This window comes from Acromyrmex echinatior, chromosome 18 (genome assembly GCF_024713525.1).
Source record: "Acromyrmex echinatior isolate Ae372 chromosome 18, ASM2471352v2, whole genome shotgun sequence".
In the NCBI taxonomy this organism is placed as follows: Eukaryota; Metazoa; Arthropoda; class Insecta; order Hymenoptera; family Formicidae; genus Acromyrmex; species Acromyrmex echinatior.
In genome coordinates, this window is record NC_141869.1 from 1,029,782 (window position 1) to 1,045,949 (window position 16,168).

The window sequence follows — 16,168 nt, forward strand, 5'->3', positions numbered from 1 at the left end:
AATTTTTCGTGTACATACATACAAGGAAAAGCGTCTGGCAAAATTCGTTGCGCCTCTTGCGCCCTGACTATGACCGTCACTGAAGCCGCATCTACACTCTGCACTCCAAAGCATTCGTTCGTGCACCATCGTGCATCATCTGGTTCGTGTCAGGTGAAGGTGGTTCGACGAGGCGGTCTCAGTCTTCTGCACTGGACTCAACGTGACGAAAAACGTCTTCTGTTTTCATTCATCTCTCCCTCATTGTTAGGAAATGATACCAAACTGTCTCAGGAACGTCGCCGTGCAGTCGTCGAGACGAAATGTAAGTGCACCGAAGCATGACCTCTAAACACGCCGCGTCGTGTTTTCCGTGTCAGGGTCTCGTTACGAATCCCAGACACTTTTACTTGCGACACCGTATTTCATGAATCTTCTTCTTTCCTCAATATCCCGCATATTCGCCAGTTTGGAAGCTGGAACGAGGTAATTATCATTCTCGCGATTCGGTTGTGCTGCGGTTTACCGCCGCATTATGTTTGCTTTGAACTTGTGTTTGATGTTAACACGAAAACGCAGAACTTTGAGTTTTCCAAGGAACACAACCACTGATTCACAAGATAATGTAAATTTCACGCTGTCGCACGTGCTACAGTTACACTTGCAATGTGTTTTTTACATTGCTACAGATACTAATTAAGTGCTGTTTCTAGGTGGCTTCGTTTTTCTTGAGCAAGAAGAATAATTATGCCACTGAAGCTTCCTTCGAGACCAAACCTTTTCGTTTGCATAAATTGGACCATGGCCCATCCACTCAGGTTACAGTTACTCGGGATGATGCTATTGAACTATTTAAACAGCTACATACGATACGTCGTATGGAAACGGCTGCTGGCAACTTGTACAAAGAGAAGATCATTCGGGGTTTCTGTCACTTGTATTCTGGACAAGTAAAGATTATTTGTATCTTTTCAAAATATTTATTTGATTGAGAAATACTTTAATTTTTGTTGCTTTTCCTTTGCAGGAAGCTTGTGCGGTTGGCATGAAAGCTGCAATGAGACCCCAGGATGCTGTAATCACGGCTTATCGCGCACACGGATGGACTTATTTAATGGGCATCGATGTATTCGGCGTTTTTGCGGAACTCACAGGCAGACAAGGTGGCAATGCCAAAGGCAAGGGTGGCTCCATGCACATGTACTCTAAGAACTTTTATGGAGGAAACGGCATTGTTGGCGCTCAGGTTTGCATTAGTCTTAAAATTCAATTTAATACCGTTAATATTAAAATTTTAAAAAATATTTTATCACAATTAGGTGCCATTGGGAGTTGGAATCGCTTTTGCACAAAAATACTTGAATAACGGTGGAGTCTGTTTAACGTTGTACGGCGATGGCGCGGCCAATCAGGGTCAGGTGTTCGAAGTATATAATATAGCTAAACTATGGGATGTACCTTGCATCTTTGTTTGCGAGAATAATGGATACGGAATGGGTACCAGCGTGGAACGTGCCGCGGCAAGCACAGAGTATTATACCAGAGGCGACTATGTTCCTGGAATATGGGTATGTTAACCTATTTTAAAAGATTCGTATTTTGTTAAGGTAAAGAGATTTATGATAAAAATTATATAGGTGGATGGAATGGATGTGTTAGCCGTGAGAGAAGCCACGAAATTTGCAATTGATCACTGTACGTCAGGTAAAGGCCCTATTATCATGGAAACTGTGACGTACAGGTATAGCGGGCACAGTATGTCGGATCCTGGAACCAGCTATCGTACACGAGAAGAGGTGCAGGAGGTCCGACAGACTCGGGATCCTCTGACCAGCTTTAAAGAGAGAATTTTGAATTTCAATCTTGCTACTGCTGACGAAATCAAAGTTAGTCAATATCTCTTTCATTAAATTTCATGATTAATGTTATCTATTAGTAATTTATTTCATTGTTATCTGATGATGATCTATGTAGATAAGCAATATTTTTCTGTCCCAGGCAATAGAAGGTGAGATTAGGAAATCAGTGGATGATGCCATGAAAGCTGCCAAGAACGATAAGGAGATTCCACTCAACGAGCTCACTGCCGACATTTACACGGAATGTTTAGAGAAGGGGATTCGAAACACGTCACCTTTCAATCCTCTACCACACACCAGACTAGGGCCAGCTGTAAATGCTTGAAACTGCTCAAAGATCATTTCCTAATTACAGTCTCGTGTCACGTCCTCACTGTTCATAGACTTATAAACTAGTTGTATAGAAGCACACGATTTTTTTAATTTGAGGCTGTATATTGTTTCGTCAAAGAAGAACTGATATATTGTCGAAACAGATTAATTCGAGTGCAATTATTGCGTATATCTTGATAATGTCCTAATACGCACGCGTAACATTGTACGTTATAGTCAAACACGATTCACGTGTCAAAAAGAAGATCCATATTTTTGATAATTTGGAGAATTAAATTTATTTACAACCTTATTTATTTCCAATGTGAAAATTATTACGAGGAGAGGATCTTTTACGATACAACGTGCGCCTAAGATCTGAGCTATTTGTTATAATGTGTTAAAATAAAAATAAATCTAAAAAAAAATAAAAATTTATTATAAAAATAAAAAAATGATTCGTTTGTCAAAAAGATAAGGATAAATTTTGGATGACAGAATTAGATACAAGTATCGTTCTGTCTTTGTTATTGTCACTGAATGTTAAAAAAGATAAAATAAGATATTTCTGTCAATTTGTGTTTTTGTCGAGTAACCTACACAGTATATTTTATTAGAGAGAATATTCTGGAAACGTATTCTTAGGAAGTTCAAAGGATATAAGAATGTGTTTCAGACATCCCTATGTTAAAATTTCTGAGTGCCACCCAGATATTATTTTGTCTGTTGCATTTACAGAATTAGAAACAAGAGATTTATTCTTTTTAGCTAAAATTCTTGCACGATCCATCTTTCTTTTTTTTCACGTTGGAGAGAAAAAAAAAAGATGAACCGTGCAAGAAGTTCAGTTAAAAAGAATAGGCTTAAAGATAACATGATACCTGAGGACTATTCAGATGGAAATCAATTTTGTATACTTCCTTGGGGAAGATGCCCGTTTCTACCAATGCAGTTTTATTTTAATCTTGATTTATCTAACTTTTCATCTTTTTTTAGTTATAAAAATTAGAAAAAGAGTAAGTTAAACTAAGATTAAAATTATTCTATGTTGATAGAAACAAATTGCTGCTGAGTAAGATATTCTTGAATAGTGATTCAGAGTCGAGAAATCTCGGGAGTCGAATCTCGAGAGATATCGAGAGGTCGAGAAAGAAAGAAGCATCGAACGTGTCGATCAGTCGATATCGAACGTCGGCCATGTCTCTCTAGTGGCAAACAGGTACAGGTGTACGGTTAACCAACGTTGTGCGTACGATCTTTATTGAAGGTCAATTTATTCCACGAAAAAGAATGGCCCGAATCGTCGCAGTAAAGGACTACCTTGAGAAAGCATTGAAGGACGAGAGCAAGCCGTGGACAAAGATGTTTGCCCTCGCGGAAGAGAAGATCGGCATCGATCGGCTATACATTTTTGTCGGTGAGTCGCACGGAGTGGTACAATTACGCAGATTTCTAGTCATTTCTATCGATTGGCCGGCTCGATCACGCTTAGATAATTATTCAGCCTCATTATTCAGCGATTTCGCACTTTCATACAACTTGTTATCGCGCACTCGTTACGCAATACCTAATTTCACAGTTTTTTTCTTTTTCATATCGCGCTGTTTTTTCTTTGATAAATACATTTCGAAATCTTTGCCGAAAATTTGCAACCTGTTGATCTTTGCTCGGGTCATCGTACAATTGCATGATGATATCGCTTTCAGACACTCCCATTTTTTGCTTGTTTGCATTAACATTTTTACAAACGGCAGTATGTTGAATTTAAAATAGGAGTACTTTAGGAAAATTAAGTTTTTATTATTATTATTATTATTATTACTATTTTTATTATTTATTTATCAATAGGATCATTGATATTGTTGGCTATATACCTGATATTCGGATTAGGACAACAGCTAGTATGTAATATAATCGGTTTTGTTTACCCTGCATACCAATCTATGAAAGCATTGGAAAGTCCTAAGAAAGAAGATGACACAAAATGGCTCACTTATTGGGTGGTTTTTGCTGTATTTACTATAATAGAATTCTTTTCCGAGTATATTGTCTGCTGGTTTCCAGTCTATTGGCTGTTTAAGGTATAATCCTGAAGGCACTAATCTTAAAGACAAATCTTGCCAAGAGCAAATATTATTAATTATAAATTTGTACACAGTGTGTATTCTATGTATGGTTGATGGCGCCAATTGCCGAGTATAATGGTTCCTTGATTATATATCGTCGTATCATCCGTCCAAAGTTCATTCAGTATCAACCTGGATTAGACAGATTTTTGTCTAATGCACGTGACACAGGTAAGGTCATTTTTTTAAATTAAGAATAATTCTATTAAAAATAATTTTATTAAAAATATAGATATCAGTGGAAATTTATTTGCGACGTGAATCAAAGCATAAATATATGAATATGTATTCTTGTAGCAGTTAAGACTGCAGCGGAAGCATTGCTGACCAACAAGCAAGAATAATGAAGCTATAAATCAAACAAATAGAAAGTCCATTTGTGTCTTTCCCTTTTTACTCATTCCTAGCGGAGAGAGCGTGAATTTTGTGCTTTACCGAATATTACCGAGCGTTGTTACATTAACGACTACAAAGATGAAGAAAATGCCAAACAAATAGAAATTTTGATTATCCTAGATGCTATAAGTAACTTTCAAATGGATCAGGGAAAACCAAAGTTATCTAAAATTGTGAATAGATAGTAAATACGAAGCATGCACGAATGAAAATAGCCTCCCTCTGAAAATAAATCATTTACAGTACAATAGCCTGCTTTCAGAATTGCAAAATGATTTTAAAAAAGTTTCAGCATGGAAATAAGCGTTTTATTTTCAGATAAGCTCGGCTTATCGTTTATAGAGATTCCGAGCTAGCTGAAAACAAAACTTGGAGTGTTTTTGTATAAATAGGATAGACTGATCGTGTGTTTTTGCCATTTCCGTAATCTTTGATGATATATTTGTGTTAAAATATTATAATTTTAGAGGAAAGTTTCACCAACATTAATGTCATTCATTAATTAATTAACGCCAGTATGGCAATTTGAGAGGTTTTCTTGGTAATAGATGGCACACTCTTGGTGGTTTGCCAAAACCGCCAAAGAGAAGCTACCTGCGCGCGAAAATTTCTTGGATTTGCCGAGGATCGAACTTTAGTTCCCAGGTAGTATAGCATGGTAGACTCGCGCACCATCCATCATGCTACGCTGGTATTCAACAATCATGTAATTTAATTAAGTCTTTTTCTTTTTCTAAAATAACTATTTCTTAGATTAACGTTGATTGAATATTGTTAATATTCCGATTTTTTATCTTAAAATATTCACAATATTAAAACGTCTGAAATAGATAAGAATCGATGTTGGTGAAACCGGCTTTTATTAGGTATGTTTTAATAGGTAAGTTGTTTATTAGGCATGGTTGATAAGAAACTGGTAAGATTGATTTAAATATATAAAAATAGCAAAGACTCAAGATAATCGGAAACAATATATGATATATTCAAATACGTAAAGATATACGTCGATAAATCTAATTTAATTAAAAATTAAAATTTTTGATGACAAGTATTGTCATTCAATTGTTATATCGTGATATAAGGCAAGAAACAAATCAGGTATTATGCCTTCTAGTTAGTTCATGAGTCGTCAATGAAACGACACGCACAATTAGCTTAAAATTTGTACATTATATATGTGAGATTGTATCGTAACTTGCATGCGATTGTCTTATGTTTATAATATAATCTACCAACATCTTTAAATAGCTTCGATTTTGAAGTACAGAGACAAGCTTAGGAGATGTGTATATTGCTCAAATTAAGCCAACGTCTTGTAAGCTACAACTTAATAACCATTTGTCCGACCAAGTCGGTGTTCCATTTGTGGATTCTATGAAAATCTAATTTTTCTATATCTTTCTTCCGTCACTTTTAAAGTTCTTTATACACATATGAATGTTACTACTTGTTGCCGAGAGATGAATATTACGGGTTTTAAACAAAATTGTAAATTTAGAGATATTGACAAAAATTATAAGTCACTACACACGCACCGCAATAAATATGTTTTTATTTTACACACTTCCTTTTCTTTCTCCTTTTTTCTATCTTTCGCTGATAACTGATGTTATTCATGAACGAAATCAATTTCCTGTGACGCGTTCCTGTGAACAACCCAATAATTATATATATTAATAGTAAAAGCAAACTATTTTAATTCTGAAGAGCACAAATGTGCACATACACATACACACGCGCGCGCGCGCGCGAACATATATATATATATATATATATATATATATATATATGAGCGCACAATATTAAGTTTCCGTAAATAAGTTACGACGAAATGAATATGCATTTTAGAATATTGTGCAAGTAAAATTTAAAAAATTTGTCGATAAGGATTAAATTATTAGTGTCTTTGTCCGATGAATCTTAAACATTGAACTGTTAATCATTTCTCATTCCATCAAGCATTTTGATTATCATTATACCAGGAAGTAATGACGTAGTCAAAGCAATTTAGACGGACTTCAGATAGTACCGCATATTGAAAAGGATCCGAAGCGTGGATCGAAATGTATGTACGTTTAATAATGTAATAAATCAATTTCACACGTACAACTAGCAGCTGATTCAACAAAGCATTATACATTTCCATTAACTGAGCCTTACGTACATTGTTTTCATATTACAATAATAAAAGATAAAAAGATCTAAGAGCCAGAATCATATACTACTATTGTCCTCCACCTAACGCTCCCCTTTCCTTTCTATTTCCTCAGAAATTCCTTTCCTTCTCAATTCTTTATTTCCATAATTCTGTTGTTTGCTGTATCATCAGTCTTTGTACGTTTATAAAATAATCCTTTTAATTTGAAAATTCATAACACCTTTGAATTATTATATCTTTCAAATGCGAATCAATTACAATAGACATAATAAAAAATAAGAATCTCAATTCAGGAACAAAAAAAGCTTAAATATTAAATATTAATTACATGCTTAAGTATTAAATATTATTTACATGCATTGTTCTTGATTTATTCTCACACTGGATAATTTTAAAATTAGGTTTAGATTTATTGAAAATGTATATCAGTTCGAGAATCATTATATCACAATTAATATTCATTGAAATAATTTGATCAATGAAGAAATGACAGCGATTTATAAAAATTGTATTCATCGCAAATTTAGAAGAACTTTAATTTGTAATATTTAAATCTATTTTAATATTTGACTTATTATGTAAGGTCAGGAATTTGTTTTTAGATATTAACATTGAAAAGGTTCTAGTTTAAGGTCAAAACGTTTGTTAAAAAATTTGAAAGACAGTAAATATTAGCAATCAAGAACTAGCGTTTGCTCTTAGCTCTTTTTACTTTTTGTTTTATTTACAAATAAAATAATAAATTAATCAATTTGTGCTCTTTAGAATTCAAATTCATGAAAAGTATGAGAGAATTACATTTCTTTTAAGTGGAATTTCTCCGTTATCAACGCGAGCTTTCTTATGTGACGAATAGTGGATGCAGCTGCAATCTGTACCTCTGGATCGTCCGAGCCCACCAAGCGCAATACGTACTGTTTAAAATTTTCATCGATAGTTTTCAATATTCAATCAGGGTTTCCACAATTTGTCGTTTCGGATTATATGGAGAAGATAATCAATCAAAATTGAGTTAAAAGTAACTTTAAATATACCTACAGCACAAAAGTTGCAGCAATAATGCTGCAACATTGCAACAATATTGCAGCGATATTGTTGCAAGTTCTATACTCTACGGGTATATCTGAAATTTTTATTTTTTTATGTTGAACATTCTATTTACGAAAATATTTCTATCAATTCATAGACTATTTACATTTACAATGCTGGTGGCTATAAATTAATATTTTACTGAAAAAATATTTATTTTCTCAAATAAGATAAGATCTTTAATAAATTATATCTTTGTGATTCTCAAAATTAAATAATATTAATAAAGGCATATAAGAGTAAAACGTAGTAATTGGAGCATATTCAATATTATAAATTATTTCTTAGTAATAAATATAAAATTCGAACGTTTCGACTCTTTTTTGAGTCTATTGTATCATTGTACAAGATCTTTAATTTCAAGATTTAATTTCGTGAAATTATGAAACAATTATTCTTTAACAGCGATTGTCACGTGCAAACTTCTATGACCTAATTGTACCTTGATAACGCCGCAAGTGTGCATGGTCACGCAATTTAAGGGCTCCTTGCTCAAATGGTACACAGCAATACAAACACCCTTCAACACGTTCTTGTTCTTGCTGGTCATATAATTAACGAGCGGCGCAACAGCATTTAGTTTGCCAAATTCGTAACTGTTTCGATTCCAATCGCAACAATAAGCTATCGCCAACGTCAGATTAGCGCGCAAATTCTCGTCGTCCTTTAAAAGAATAATCATCTTATTATTAATATATCAAATGTTTCGACTAAAAGTAATTTAATCAGTAAAAAGTAATTTAAATATTTAATTAAATATTTAAATGCGACTGCTTCATGGAAAAGCCGATCTTTTAAATCATAATTAAATAATTAATCTGATAAAAAAGATTTAAGGAATTATATATGAACGTACTATGCGCATTATATTTTATTTCATATGGCAAAAAATTTTTAATTAAAAATTTAAAGGTTTAAAATGAAACCTTTATTTTATAATATCTTAAAAATAAAAAAAACTTATTCTCGCGAATATATAAATATAAATATATATATATATATATATATATATATATATATATATATAAATTATTAAAAAGCTTTTTTTCCACGAAGCAGTCGCGCAAACTTTTAAATAGAAATCATCATAAGCAGCGTTGGACCAACAGTTTCCACGAGAGCGGCCAATTTCTTCACGACGCCGTGATCCGTCAGGATGCCCAGGTTCTCAGGATCGGTGGCAATCTCCGCGATCATAGCGCAAACCGCGCTGAGCACTTCCGTGTCTTTGCTCTCCAGGAGACTGACTGTGAGTTCCAAGCCGCCCACGAAGGCGCGCACCATCTCAGGGGAATCCTTGGCGTGGCGGATGCAGGGTACCAGAGCAAGACAAGCATTACGCTTGATCACATCACTGGGATGCTTCAGCAGGGACCAGACTAATCGCACGCCGTCCAGCTGATGCTCCGAGTCGTTGATAATGTCCATGCATTTCTCATTGACGGCACACTCTTTCAGCACCAGTGGCACGTTCTCTAATAATGGCTCGTACGTGGCACTCAATAGTCTAATCTGCAAAGGTCCCTGAAGCACTCATTCTGCGGTATCGCAAATATTGGAGTAACGAGGAAACATCGATCGTCATGGGATTGGTGTAGCGCACGTTAACTCGATTAATCATCGAGAATGGTACTTGCAACCTTCCGATACACAATCCAATTTTCGCTTCATTTGGAAATTATCTCTCATATAAATTCCAATGGGATAATTAAAGTTAAATAGGTCAATGCAGCTATATTCCAATAAAATTGATAATTGATAATCATTAAATTGTTAACATATACGATGAGAATTCTAGTAATTGCTCGAGGATCATTAAAAGAACCATGATTATCGATTTTATTATATTGATCTAAATATTTATTCTGAATGTGCAAGGGCTCTCTACTGTCTGCAATATAACACAGTTTTTAAAACAATTTTCCCTTTTCACACAATATTCTAGTTATTAGAACACATGACACGATAAATAATTGATCCAAGTAGATATTTTTACGCACATAAAAGTTATCTTATTTGGAAAAGGAAAAAATATTCGATTCTCCATGGCGTTACATCATCTTTGAGATCATCTGTATAAATATTCCTTCATATAAACCTAATGTACAAGCAAGAGTTGACATATGCAGATAAGCAAAGTTTAGTCCAAAGAGAGAGAGGGGGAGGGGGAAGAAAAGCACAAATAGAAGTGTACTCCTGACTTTGAATGGTCTTTACCAGTTTCGGTAGACCCTCCTGAATCCTCAAGACATCCCTGTTAGTGGGATCCTTACAGCACTCGGCGAGAGCGCCTACAACATTGGCTAACACCCTTTCATCCTCGTTTTCTTCAAGCAGAGGCACCAATGACGCTACCAGACCGTTTTGATTGAATCTCATTATGTTCTCGGGGCTGATGGCACACTTCCAGACACCACCGGTGACCGCGGCCAGCAGGCGCTTATTGGCGTGCACCTCCACGCTCTGCACGAGTTTGCAAAGTGGATCCAGACCGCCAGCTTGACGCACCATCATTCGAGTTTCCCGATTAGAAGCGCATTTGAAGATGGCCAAGGCAGAGTTCTCTTTCAGTTTCACGTTGTCGTTCTTCAAATGTCGCACCAAGTCGTTAATGATGCCCACTCGTTCAAATGCCTCTCTGAAAACATTCTACAGATGCGCCAATAAATATTGGCACTACACAACTACAAGGGAATATTTATAATAAAATTTGGAAAATAGATAGTTTAATTAATTACGATTTTAATAAATGTGACAGTGTCATGGACTTTGAATAACAATGACAATCCGAGATATGCCTGATATTTAAATCTCATGATACTTAACTTTTCGATTACTAATATAATGATATGTTTTCCATAAATAATTTTCATAATTTCTATATATATATATATATATATATATATATATATATATACACACATTGTTCAAATTGATTTAAATTATTTTATTGATTAAATTATTTTAACACTATTAGATAACAAATAAAATTCAGTAAACCAGATCAGCACACTGCTGTACGATGCCCATCGTGGGTACGATTAGCTGGGTGTGTTTCGATTTTAGAAAACGCGACATCAAGCGAACAACGCCATATTTACGAAGTTCCTCCTTGACCTTCGGACTGCTGCCTAAAGAATCTAAAACCTTGGCACAACCTATGGCGACAGCCACGAGTTCTTTGCTGGCCTCGCTTAATTCATCGTATGACCAACGAAGAACTTCGTCTGGCACATCCATTACATCCAGCTGTCAAACAAAAAGAATCAATAGATTATCATCACATTTGCACAGCATCACAGCTGCTTACATTTGAGAGAGAAAAAAAGAAATTTAAATTCTCAATACTCACGGGTCATTTGTCATTTTTCTATGCATTTCTTTTTTTTTTTTGAAATACTAAATAATAGCTCTACCCTTTTCTTTCCATTTTAATACACAACTTTACAAATATACAAATACGATACTTTCTAAAGATGTTTTGAAGTGTACGTAAAATATATTAATTTTTGTATAAGTACTTGTATAAAAGTGATGAAATTTAATTGATTTGGGACACGAGTAATTCATCATGTGAAATAAAGTAATATATAAAAACGATGATATCGGAATATTTGTTTGCATATATTGGAGATTCAATATTTTATATAAAGCAATTTTAAAATAATCTTGAAACAACTTATTTGTCTTATTTGAATACTGGTGATTGGATAACTTACGATGAGCGGTATTCCACCGCGAATTCTAATTTGTTTTCTGGCTTTCCTGATTCGAGCTATAATGGCCATAGTTTCGGCTGCCAAAATCTGCGAGGATTACAAATTAACATTATGTAACACGATGAAACGAAGTATGAAAAAAATTAATGAAAAATTAGATTCAAGATGTTTGGGATTTTAGCATTTTTAATTTGACGAACATTTTGTTGATTGGCAAATCAATCGGATTCTAAATTAAATACTCCATGTACGGCGAATAAAAACAACTAAGCCGATTAATTGAAGGAGCTATTTTGATAAAGATCAATGACCTGGATATCTCTGGCGGGATGCTTCAGCATTTGTATTAATGGCGTTGCAATGTCCAAGTCAATTAAATATCGCTTCATCTCCGTGGAAGTCGCAATTTGTAGTAATACCGACAACGAGCCATTCTGACACTTGATGTCATTCGTTTCGAGGAGATTCACTAAAACTTCGAGACCTCCCATTTCTTGGATAGCCTTCTGTATGATCTGCACTACCACAAATATATTTTGAACGACTAGATGACTCTTATTTTTACTTTAGATTCATTTTCACAACATTAATTTATATCGATCTTTTGTACATCGTATATTATACGTAACAACACATATCTGTTTTCAATTTCCATCATTTATCGATAAGCTTTTGCTCTGACAAGAAGCCCTGTCACTGTTTTGGACATGTTTCTCTACAGATTATATCTATAGAATTCATATCTTGAAAAATTAAGTAAGTTTTTTAAACATTGATTCCTTTTCCAGTGCAATACTTTTAATTTAATTTAATTATATTTATACATAGATATAGCTCAAGATTTGTATTGACTATTAATTTCATTTATCTTACGACTTTAAAAATCTTATCCGTTTGACTCTACTTTTTTCATCTTTAAACGAAGAAAGTTTCGACAACTATTCTATAAAGATTTAATTTAATAATTTATTTACTACAGTATATTGTCCAACTTTTATGTGATATGGTTAATTGATATGGTTTCGTTGATTAGTTTTCTATGTTCTTTCCTAAATGTTCTTTTCTAAATATTTAATTTTATTTCTATAATAATTTATTAATAATGTTTTAATCTTATCTCTCACAACTACTCTTATTATTGTAATGGCTGAGGATGACACTAAGTAAAGTCGAAACGTTCCATTTATTAATAATTGTAAAAAACTCTCATATCTTTTATGATATAGATTAATGTCTTAATAAATTTTATCATCTTTTTTTTAAGCTCGTGTTTGATCTATTTTCCTATTCACAAATATACTTATTACAAAATAATTGATTGTGTGGATGAGATATACAAGAGACAGAGAGATTATTTTTTAAATTAAAGAATTAAAAAAATTGATGTAAATGAGAGAATAATAATGAAGCAAAGAATAAATCTATTAGAATTATTGATTTTGTTAGATAACATTATAGATGATATTTTTTTCTTACAGCCTAATTTAATCTTATAATAAAAATATAATGGACCTTGTCGGTAAAATCATAATCCTTTAATAAACACAGGGACACCATGGTGGCAGTTTGATTGCCAGCCTTCATATACTTGACGAGTTTCTGGATATGCCAGAATTCAGAAGGCACTTCCGGGTGATCTTCCTGATATCTCGCCTTTTCCTCATCGTCGGACTCTGGCTCATCGTCTGAGCTCTCCTCCTCGGCTTTTTCACTGACAAGACGAATTCGAGGTCCATAGGGTTCACCAGTGAGCAAGGATATCTTCGGGGGTTCCGGTTCCACTGTTTCCGGCTCCACGATTTCCGGCTCTGGTCTACATAAATGGACCTAATATCGCTTAATCTTACATTTCTTATTTATTTTTGTGAAAAGATATTCCAAATCCGATTTCACTTAATCTTCAAAAAAAAAATATATATATATATGTATAAAGTTCAAAATATAATGCAGCTTGTTTAAAAATTACTATAAATTTTATTTATAAATTATTACGTTGTATATAATTAATAACTGTAGAATATAAAATCAACAAAAACGTAACTAAATTTTTGGGATGATTCGTCCCCACGTGATTTCGTGTCCGTTTGCTTACTCAGTATGTTCCAACTCCTGCACAGCCGGTACAGCCTCTTTCGGCACGATCTCTTTCTTTTTCTTCGGAGGCATCTTTTGCAGCGAGCATTAAATTCACGGTAAATTCTTTTCAAGATCTTAGAATATCAGAAGAACAGGGTCTTTTTCTTACTCTGTTAACTGTGTTAAAAGACTTGTCTATCCTCATGCTATTACAGCGAACTATCGATCAAACAATCACTGCCAATTTCACTGTCTTATTATAAAAAATAACGAAATTTTAAATATATCGCAAAGAAAAAAACAGAAACGAAATGTCAATTAATTATTGCTTCTGTAAAATCTTGTTATTTAAAGTAAACGTCAGTTTCCATTTGGCGGATATTTACAAAATTTTCAGTTAAACATAGCTGTTTTCTATAGCTGAACTTACATATGGTGTAAGTTAAACTTTTGAAATTTAAAATGAAATAATTTTTTTGATATTTGACAAGAAAGAAAGTTCGTGTAATTTAATGCAATAATAAAAAACAAATCTTTATTTCCAAAAGGTCATCGTGAAAGATTGATAGTTAATGTCGTGAAAATGTCATGTGAATTATTGACAATATGCCGACAGGGATTTATAAAATAATAAATATTTTTTTCGCGGGGTTTTTTTGACAGAATCGACCACAAAGTTGTTCACTAGGAAGAAAAATTGTAGGGATGGATACGAGCGAAATCTTGTTGAACAAATTCGAGCTTGGTGAAAGCGACACGACGATCTTTGCGAAAATATGCATTGCCCGGAGGTGTTAAAGGAAAAAGATATAGAGAAGGATCGCCGTGACAACATGAACAAATGTTCGTCGTGCATATATATGCTTCTCCGTTTGCTTTTATTCTATTCTTGGTCTCGCTATGCGTCTGGCTCTGCATTTGCCGATGGGGATTCGGCTACAATCTGAAAGACCGAGAAGTAATTTATGCGCAAAGTATCCAAGAAACGCACCAAGTTAAGAGAAAATGACTTTATTTCGATATTATTAAAGCCAAAATGATGATTTTTGGTTTGACCGTTTATTAATGTTAAGAATTAAAATAAGAGTTATTTTGATTATGTATCGACTTTTGTATGTGTGTTCCTTGGATCACGACTTTCTGCCAAAGATCTTTCTTCTATTTACGTTTTTTTAATGATTTCTGTGAATTGTAATGCTCGTTGTCTTTACTTTCTAGATCGCCTATTGCCTGGTGGCCTATTTTATTATTATTTCATTCCTGAACGTCATCTTTCTAGGACATATACGACTATTTTACGATTATCCGCCGGAAATGGTCGGTAATTGAAGCCTTGACGGCTGCTAGATGGCGTTACCCATACAATTCTTGCTGGAAGAAGCTGCCAATTTCTGGAGTATAAGGTATTAATTTACGAGTGAAATAATGATTTCTCGCGGTATATTTCAGTGAGAAACGTTTAATTAACTTTCGTGGATGCGCAGAAAGTGTTTGTAGTTATTGGAATCAACGAAGATTGCACGGAGCTTGATTGATCGCTTGTAACCTAACCTAAAAACGGAACTACTACGGTAAATATTTGTCAATAATCTTAAGCTCATAGAACTAACGAGAGAAGTTTTAACGTTTTATCGAGCGTTTTATTAATTTTAAATACGTTTTTAGAGCATTTATTATGTACTCGCATTTATTATGTCTTACTATCTTCTCTACGAAGAGATCTGAACACAACGAATTCTCTAACTTTAATCTTTAAATGAACATCACCCCTTTAGGGTGATACAGTACTTGGTATTTAAAACCTTAGTCTAAAAGGGAAAATAAAAAGTGCCCAGATGCTCAGAAGTCTTAAAGTTTATTATTTTTACATTCCTTTGTCTCACAACGTAACAATGTAATAAATATAAATTTAATTATAATAATAGTAAAAAATTAACTATAAAATTAAAGACTTTCTGTTCTAAATATTTATCAACTTGCTTATCTTTAAGCATCTACCTAAAGAGGTTAAGTAAAATGTTCATGGAGAAAAAGTATGGTAACGTAATTGCTTTTTACATTATTTTCCAGATGGGTCTTCCACGGCACATTCAATTCATCAGCCGTACAATCTTTGTTCAGAACAATGACGTGGATAAGGCATGCCGCTTATTAAATCGCATACTGTCCAAAGAAGACATCTTTAGTCAGTACAGGCGCACGAGATATTATGAGAAACCAACTCAGGTCAGACGTAGGATCAACTATGAGAGGTGCAAGTCAATCTACAATGAGGATATGGACAGGAAGATCAAATTTCTTCTACGCAAGAACAGAATAGATCCTTTTCCAGGTGCATTGTAAGATTATATCTATTCCATATTAGATTATATCATTGCAATAAATCTGTCCATCAATTGATATGATTTATTAATGAATAAGTATTATCGAAAATATAGAAAATATTCTAAATAA

The 16,168-nt window shown here is 33.8% G+C and overlaps 4 protein-coding genes across 9 annotated transcripts; 3 read left to right on the forward strand and 1 right to left on the reverse strand.

Moving 5' to 3' along the window:
* Positions 1 to 108: 108 nt before the first annotated feature.
* On the forward strand, positions 109 to 2,725 carry LOC105150586 (putative pyruvate dehydrogenase E1 component subunit alpha, mitochondrial). 2 transcript variants are annotated; one of them, XM_087415828.1, is made up of 7 exons: positions 109 to 304; positions 448 to 465; positions 693 to 929; positions 1,007 to 1,225; positions 1,299 to 1,547; positions 1,617 to 1,865; positions 1,978 to 2,725. In XM_087415828.1, exons 1-7 carry the CDS (start codon positions 254 to 256, stop codon positions 2,161 to 2,163), a joined length of 1,209 nt encoding a protein of 402 aa, XP_087271954.1. In that variant the 5' UTR covers positions 109 to 253; the 3' UTR covers positions 2,164 to 2,725. The 2 variants fall into 2 exon arrangements, with proteins under 2 accessions (XP_087271954.1, XP_011062070.1); XM_011063768.2 differs by lacking the exon at positions 448 to 465.
* A 591-nt stretch (positions 2,726 to 3,316) lies between these two features.
* LOC105150605 (receptor expression-enhancing protein 5) lies at positions 3,317 to 6,216 on the forward strand. 2 transcript variants are annotated; one of them, XM_087415830.1, is made up of 4 exons: positions 3,317 to 3,567; positions 3,999 to 4,231; positions 4,309 to 4,447; positions 4,577 to 6,216. In XM_087415830.1, exons 1-4 carry the CDS (start codon positions 3,441 to 3,443, stop codon positions 4,618 to 4,620), a joined length of 543 nt encoding a protein of 180 aa, XP_087271956.1. In that variant the 5' UTR covers positions 3,317 to 3,440; the 3' UTR covers positions 4,621 to 6,216. The 2 variants fall into 2 exon arrangements, with proteins under 2 accessions (XP_087271956.1, XP_087271955.1); XM_087415829.1 differs by having other exon boundaries at positions 3,319 to 3,567; positions 4,574 to 6,216.
* On the reverse strand, positions 5,393 to 14,876 carry gudu (Armadillo repeat-containing protein gudu). 2 transcript variants are annotated; one of them, XM_087415824.1, is made up of 10 exons: positions 13,731 to 14,876; positions 13,151 to 13,451; positions 11,950 to 12,153; positions 11,639 to 11,725; positions 10,920 to 11,168; positions 10,137 to 10,568; positions 9,027 to 9,431; positions 8,362 to 8,583; positions 7,629 to 7,744; positions 5,393 to 6,318 (listed from the first exon to the last, which is right to left on the reverse strand). In XM_087415824.1, the coding sequence occupies exons 1-10, from the start codon at positions 13,802 to 13,804 to the stop codon at positions 6,282 to 6,284; spliced, it is 2,127 nt and encodes a 708-aa protein (XP_087271950.1). In that variant the 5' UTR covers positions 13,805 to 14,876; the 3' UTR covers positions 5,393 to 6,281. The 2 variants fall into 2 exon arrangements, with proteins under 2 accessions (XP_087271950.1, XP_011062076.2); XM_011063774.2 differs by lacking the exon at positions 5,393 to 6,318 and having other exon boundaries at positions 7,625 to 7,744.
* A 138-nt stretch (positions 14,877 to 15,014) lies between these two features.
* mRpS21 (mitochondrial ribosomal protein S21) lies at positions 15,015 to 16,168 on the forward strand. Of its 3 annotated transcripts, XM_011063772.2 has the most exons (3): positions 15,015 to 15,117; positions 15,199 to 15,285; positions 15,785 to 16,168. In XM_011063772.2, exon 3 carries the CDS (start codon positions 15,785 to 15,787, stop codon positions 16,055 to 16,057), a length of 273 nt encoding a protein of 90 aa, XP_011062074.1. In that variant the 5' UTR covers positions 15,015 to 15,117; positions 15,199 to 15,285; the 3' UTR covers positions 16,058 to 16,168. The 3 variants fall into 3 exon arrangements, with proteins under 3 accessions (XP_011062074.1, XP_011062075.1, XP_087271959.1); XM_011063773.2 differs by lacking the exon at positions 15,199 to 15,285 and having other exon boundaries at positions 15,018 to 15,117; XM_087415833.1 differs by lacking the exons at positions 15,015 to 15,117; positions 15,199 to 15,285 and adding an exon at positions 15,469 to 15,608.

Bases quoted from the DNA above. Each gene is read 5' to 3' on its own strand.
- gudu (XM_087415824.1), bottom strand. From the start codon at position 13,804: ATGCCTCCGAAGAAAAAGAAAGAGATCGTGCCGAAAGAGGCTGTACCG. The intron at 11,726-11,949 runs GTCATTGATCTT...TAATCCTCGCAG, and splicing joins ATCCCGCCAGAGATATCCAG to ATTTTGGCAGCCGAAACTAT. The intron at 6,319-7,628 runs GTAATTCTCTCA...GGTTGTTCACAG, and splicing joins AAATTCCACTTAAAAGAAAT to GAACGCGTCACAGGAAATTG.
- mRpS21 (XM_011063772.2), top strand. From the start codon at position 15,785: ATGGGTCTTCCACGGCACATTCAATTCATCAGCCGTACAATCTTTGTT.
- LOC105150605 (XM_087415829.1), top strand. From the start codon at position 3,441: ATGGCCCGAATCGTCGCAGTAAAGGACTACCTTGAGAAAGCATTGAAG. The intron at 3,568-3,998 runs GTGAGTCGCACG...ATTTATCAATAG, and splicing joins TCGGCTATACATTTTTGTCG to GATCATTGATATTGTTGGCT. The intron at 4,232-4,308 runs GTATAATCCTGA...ATTTGTACACAG, and splicing joins CAGTCTATTGGCTGTTTAAG to TGTGTATTCTATGTATGGTT.
- LOC105150586 (XM_087415828.1), top strand. From the start codon at position 254: ATGATACCAAACTGTCTCAGGAACGTCGCCGTGCAGTCGTCGAGACGA. The intron at 930-1,006 runs GTAAAGATTATT...TTTCCTTTGCAG, and splicing joins GTCACTTGTATTCTGGACAA to GAAGCTTGTGCGGTTGGCAT. The intron at 1,866-1,977 runs GTTAGTCAATAT...TTTCTGTCCCAG, and splicing joins CTACTGCTGACGAAATCAAA to GCAATAGAAGGTGAGATTAG.